Consider the following 6,000-nt stretch of genomic DNA (forward strand, 5'->3'; position numbering starts at 1 on the left):
ATAATATCTTTTAATTATCATTGCCAAAATCCAAACCACCTGGGCCTATTCAATTTTAGTCCAAAGTACAGGGAGTCTAAGTGTAAAATAACCTTATCCTCACCCTCCACCATAGAGAAAATGTATGTGGTGGGAGTAGCAGCTTGCTAAAGATGATGCTCATTTTGTGCAAACAAGGCTATGGGTTGTGGCCTTCATCTCCATAACACCCCGAATTTCACCAGGCATGTTCCACTTTCTGTACTTGTTTTTCTCTCACACTAACTGTGCTTATTCTTGAAATACTATTTCTCTTCATTTTGTTTTAAATTGCGTGAAATAAATTTTTGAAAAAAAAAATAGGTGATTTTAGACATATAAATATTGGTTTGGCATTTCAATGGTGTTTGTTGAGAAACTTAGGCTCTCTTTCATGGGCGGAGCTGCCATTACAAAGTCGATCCATAACCCACCGTCCACCATTTCTGGATACCATTTCTTCATATATGTCCACCATTTCATCATATTATTAAAAAAACCTATTTTAACTTGAAAGCATATATTAATTCATTTGGAAAATGTATTATTAGATTAATTACTGGATTAATAATATTCTAGGATATAATTATATGGTAAATGGCAATTGAATTGAATCCTTAAGAAGGTGTTTTATAATAGTATCTCAATAGTAAATTACTTATATATAATCATTTTCCGTTTCAATAGGGTTTACCCCATAGTTTCACTATCGGGTAACTTAAAAACTTCATCATGGTGTTGTGGCCTTCATCTCCATAACACCCCGGACTTCAATGGGACTCATATAAGACGCTTGAAGCTCTATCGAGAAAGAAGAAGAAGAAGTCAACCAACTTCCATCAAAAGTCAACCAGATGATCCCGCCACCATTTCTGTTCATGCTCATGAAGATGAGATACCTAAAGCAACATTAGTATGGAGAGCAATCAAATTACCAATCTATTCCGTCGCACTGGTTCCCTTGACCGTAAGTTGCTGTTGTTCCAAGAAGTTGCATTCTTCGTGCACTCCAACTGCTCGATGAAATGACATGACATCGTTTCTAAATAGGTTGGAACTGCAGCAGCTTATCTTCAGACAGGCTTGTTTAAAGCCAAACAATATGTTCTGCTTTTGGCTTCATCAGTTCTTATAATCACTTGGCTCAATTTAAGGTAACAACAACACCACCTAATTCATGAAAACCTTTTTCTCTTATATATAGCAACTGCATTCATGTTCCTGTATCATCTGGGCAGCAACGATGTGTATGATTTTGATACAGGAGCAGATATAAACAAGAAAGAATCTGTTGTTAACATGATCAGCAGGTAAATTACATTAATCTCCCTCTCTCTCTCTCTCTCTCTCTCTCTCTCTCTCTACATCTTTCTGTCACTAAATTTTTATGTATCATGCCTATGCAGCCGATCCATGACCCTAACTGCTGCTTTGGTGTTTCTTGGTTTGGGGTGTATGGGGATTCTTTGGGCATCCATGGAAGCTGGAAATGTGAGGTCAACCTTACTACTTGCTTCTGCCATCACTTGTGGATACATATATCAGGTACTAATTCAACACGTAAAAGTAACTGAAAAGTTCCCAAAATGCATTTCTTGATTTCTACCTCAAACTTTTTTCAACTACAAAATTACACAACAATGGAACAATTATGAAACTTGGTTATTTTAATGACATTGTCCCTAAAACGCTATAACTAATCCCTTACAGTGTCCACCTTTTCGGTTGAGTTACCATGGTTTGGGAGAACCATTGTGCTTTGCAGCATTCGGTCCGTTTGCAACCACGGCCTTTTACTTGTTGCAGGGTGGCGGCATAAGGGCGGAGATGCTACCAATAACCACCACAATTCTATCTGCTTCACTCCTTGTTGGCATTACCACATCTCTTATTCTTTTTTGTAGTCATTTTCACCAGGTATTGTTTTGTTTTCTTTTTTTGCATTGTTATCTTCATCCTTCTTAGTTCTCTGAAGTTTTCTTTATTTGAAAATTCAGATTGCAGGAGATAAGGCTGTAGGAAAGTTCTCTCCACTAGTAAGTAGTTTGTCTTTTTATCACTCACTCATGGCCTCATGTGTAGTATTAGTATCCTTTCAAAAAAAGTCAATGGTTTGACTTTATACAGGTGAGGATTGGAACAGAAACAGGTTCAAATGTGGTGAAAGTGGCTGTGATTTCTCTCTATTCACTTTTGGTTCTTCTTGGCATATGCAAAGCTCTTCCAATTACTTCCATTGTAAGTTTTTAAAATGAGCATTGCTATTTCTTACACTTAATCTTATGAAAACTTACATGAATTTTGTGGGTTAGTTTCTGTGTGCACTTACAGTACCCATGGGAAGGATTGTGGTCAGCTTTGTTGAGGATAACCACCAGGTTAGTTAGTTACAAAATCACAGAAAAAGTATTGATAAATTATCGAAGTGGTTCAAAAGATTTATTTATTTTTTTATTACAGGATAAAACGAAAATATTTATGGCAAAATATTTTTGTGTTCGATTGCATGGGTTATTTGGAGCTGCTTTAGCTGTTGGAATGGTAGCAGCCAGGATCATAACGAGAAATAATGTACCCCAACCATTAATTTCTTAATTAAAATATAAAAACTTTTTCTATAAGTGTTACCTGAGATATGAGTGAATGTACAACGGCTTTTAACCTCTTATGATTATAATTATAAGATTGAATTAATAAGATAATGCATAGTATTATTTTTAATTGTTAGAGGATATTTTAGACATTTAACTAATAGTTTGATGTTACATGTTAACCATGTATAAGAGGTGATTGGAGTAATTTTATAACAATACTATAAATGAAATTCAAATAAAATAAGTGGAGTTTGGTACTGAATGAATCGAGGAATAAATGGAATGATTCATTTTATTGTAATGAAAAAGATGTTTTTTTTTTGTTTGAAGGCATGGAATGGAGTATTCTTGAAAGAACATGATTTCTTTTGTTTTTTTAGTTTTCAATGTTTACATAGAGGGTGTTTTCGTCATTCCATCATTTAACCGATAGAAAAGTGCAATATAATTATTTTATTTATATAACTTATTAAATTTTTATTAAAATCTTATTTGCACTTTTATGAGATTTTATTATGCTTAATTTGTATTTTTGTAAGGAAAAAGCTCGTTAATTATAATTAAATCATGTATATGGTAAGAGTTAAAATCATATACATTGTGTTTATAATATAATATAAAAAGTTTGTATCAGAATTTATTCTCTTTTTACATTCCAACAAAAAATATGACCATGAAATGTAATGACTCGTTTCATTACCTTGTTTATTCTTTTATTTTGTCCATTCCATTTTTTCGTCGTTCCATTCCATCTGACCAACGGAAACAAATACATATATACAAAACAAAAATATCTACTTACATAGTTACATTGAACTTGAGAATCAATATAGCCCCAAAAACTTCCACCAAAAACCGCCAACAACCCCCCATATCACACCATTAACACACGCCATAACGAACCCAATTCTGAATATATCCGGGAGGTCTACATAACCAGCTGTCGACACCAAAAATAAATAAAAAATATCAGTCCTAATTCATTCATGAGAAACAATTTGCAACAAAATTATTTTTCCAACAAAATCATGTGACATAAGACTCCACTGCCCACAAAGGGCCCAGTTCACAATGGAACTGAAACTCTCACACTAAAGCTGGTGAGATTCGAACCCTGACACTGATAAGTTTGAGGAAACAAAAAGCACACCTCCAAAGTAGACGGCAGCCTGGCCGCTACTATAATGTGTTAAAGCGCCAAATAAGTTTGTATTAAAAGCAAGAACAAGTGCAGCCATCACCCCAGGCACCCCGGCTGCCAAGTGCATGGCTAGAAAAGCGGAATATAAGGCTCCCACGTGACCTGTTTGACTTGCAAACATGTAGTGAATCAAGAAGTAAGCTGCTTGAAGAACACAAAAAGCTAAAGGCCAACTTAATGAGAAAGATTGCAGAGAATTAGCAACATAATTTGATATCCATGTTACTAATCCAAAGTTGGTCAATTGACTAGCCATGCCCACAAGCACTGCAAACCAAGCCAAAGTGTCCCATGCCGATTTTTCATTCAAGCAGTCTTCCCATTCAAGCACTCCTAACAACAAAAGTATTGATAAACTCAGCATTGCTGTTACAACACTTGATATCCCTATTGCATCCCTGTTTAAAATATTGATAAACGGAAAATGTCACTAAGTAGTAATCAAGTTTCACATTTGTCGCTAAATAGAAAATTTTAGGGCATACCCAAATACCCATAGAGAGACAGCAAGAAGCATGGTGAAGATCATCACCCATTCATTAGTTGTGATTGGACCCATAAGCTCGAGCTTTTTGGCAGCCATGGCAGGGGCTTCTGGTGTATCTTTGGTTTCCGGAGGGTAAATTTTGTATAATATATATGGAGTAAGAAGAAGAGAAGAAAAAGCAGGTACACTCGCCGCCGTGAACCAAGAAAGCCATGGGTCTGCGACCACCACCCCGAGTTCCGCCGCTAATTGCAGACATAAGAGATTTTGTGCGGCGGCGGTGAGGAAAAGAGCGCTAGAATTACTAGTACACTGTTAGAAAAGACCACCAGATTTCAAATTGAATGCAAATATGATCAGATAAATTCAAGATTTTAGTCATGGAGGAACCTGGAACTGTGACTGAATGAGATAAGAACCAAGCTTCTTCGAAGAGGGGTCATTGGGTTTACTCCCGGCTGACAGAGACAACGACTTAATAATCGGCAAGAAAACGCCACCGGCCCTGGCGGTGGTACTAGGCATCGCCGGAGCAATCAGAGCCTCGCTTAACGTCAATCCGTAAGACAACCCTAATGTACTCTTCCCTAACCATTTGACGAAATAGGTGGCGATTCTTTCACCTAATCCAGTCTTAACGAACCCACGAGCGAAAAAGAAGGAAATCACAATCAACCAAATTACTTCATTGGTGAAAGCACTGAACGCCGTTGAGAATGTTAAGGTTTTGGTTACGATGGTGGTGGTGAGGCCTAGAAAAGCCCAAGCGCCGACTGGCAATGGCGATAAAACGAGCCCGGCGATGGTGGAGAGGAATATAGAGAAGAGTTGCCATGCTTCAGGCGTGACTTCATCAGGTTGTGGGATGAAGAAACGTACAATTAAGCCAACTCCTAGTGAGACTACTAAAGGTACGATCTTTGCGCCTTGTAATTGGAATTTTGGGGATTCTATGATCGATTTGTCATCATTCGACGACGATGCTGAAAAGGGTCTGATGGGTTTCGGGAGTGGAGTAAGGATGGAGGGATTGGAGGTGGTGAAGAGGAAGAGACGGTGAGGAGTGGAGGTGATTGGTGGTGGTAATGATCGGAGGAGGGGAAGAAAGGTGCGTTTTGCGGTGGGGCAAATGAGGGGCAATGGACGGAATTTGAAGTGTAAGGAGGCTCGTGAAGATGGGGAGACTACAGCGGAGTAAACTGCAGAGCTCCCCATAACCAATTGGAGAAGAAAATGGCGGAAATTTTGAAATTGATTTATAGAATTGAACAGGCGAGTGTGTGTGATTCACCGGAACTACGAACTGAATCCGCCACATATTCTGTTTGGAGCTACATGACATGACAGGAGGGTGAATTGCATAATTTGTGAAAGGTCCACCATTTCACCACCGGAAGTAGAAGACGCTCGTGGTTAAATGGGTAAGGAGCATGTGTGGCTGTGCATGGTCACCTTTCAATGTCTTGTATGGTCCGCATGCCAAGATAGGACATCCTTTTTCCAACATTATTAAAAGAGTAAACTGCAAAATTAGTCCCTGTCGTTTTGGGATTGAAGAGTACCAAAGAATTAGCGAAAGCCTTGAAAAAATCCAAGAAATCTTTCATCTAGGTGATCAAGCCTGTAAATCCGGCATTCAATGTTCTTTCCAGGCAAAATGAATGAAATTTTCGAATCTAGACACAATGAATCTCTATTCC

At 37.9% G+C, this 6,000-nt stretch overlaps 2 protein-coding genes across 2 annotated transcripts; one reads left to right on the forward strand and one right to left on the reverse strand.

Moving 5' to 3' along the window:
- The first annotated feature begins 109 nt into the window (after positions 1–109).
- ABC4 (UbiA prenyltransferase family protein) lies at positions 110–2,739 on the forward strand. Its single transcript, XM_079002070.1, has 10 exons — positions 110–224; positions 706–985; positions 1,069–1,172; positions 1,257–1,328; positions 1,425–1,563; positions 1,729–1,935; positions 2,016–2,054; positions 2,146–2,256; positions 2,331–2,396; positions 2,479–2,739. Exons 1-10 carry the CDS (start codon positions 181–183, stop codon positions 2,611–2,613), a joined length of 1,197 nt encoding a protein of 398 aa, XP_078858196.1. The 5' UTR covers positions 110–180; the 3' UTR covers positions 2,614–2,739.
- A 541-nt stretch (positions 2,740–3,280) lies between these two features.
- On the reverse strand, positions 3,281–5,707 carry LOC145053944 (dicarboxylate transporter 2.1, chloroplastic-like). Its single transcript, XM_079002069.1, has 4 exons — positions 4,691–5,707; positions 4,299–4,612; positions 3,763–4,211; positions 3,281–3,552 (listed from the first exon to the last, which is right to left on the reverse strand). Exons 1-4 carry the CDS (start codon positions 5,513–5,515, stop codon positions 3,437–3,439), a joined length of 1,704 nt encoding a protein of 567 aa, XP_078858195.1. The 5' UTR covers positions 5,516–5,707; the 3' UTR covers positions 3,281–3,436.
- Between the last annotated feature and the right edge of the window lie 293 nt (positions 5,708–6,000).

Source organism: Lactuca serriola, chromosome 5 (genome assembly GCF_051521515.1).
Source record: "Lactuca serriola cultivar US96UC23 chromosome 5, Lser_US96UC23_V15, whole genome shotgun sequence".
NCBI lineage: Eukaryota > Viridiplantae > Streptophyta > Magnoliopsida > Asterales > Asteraceae > Lactuca > Lactuca serriola.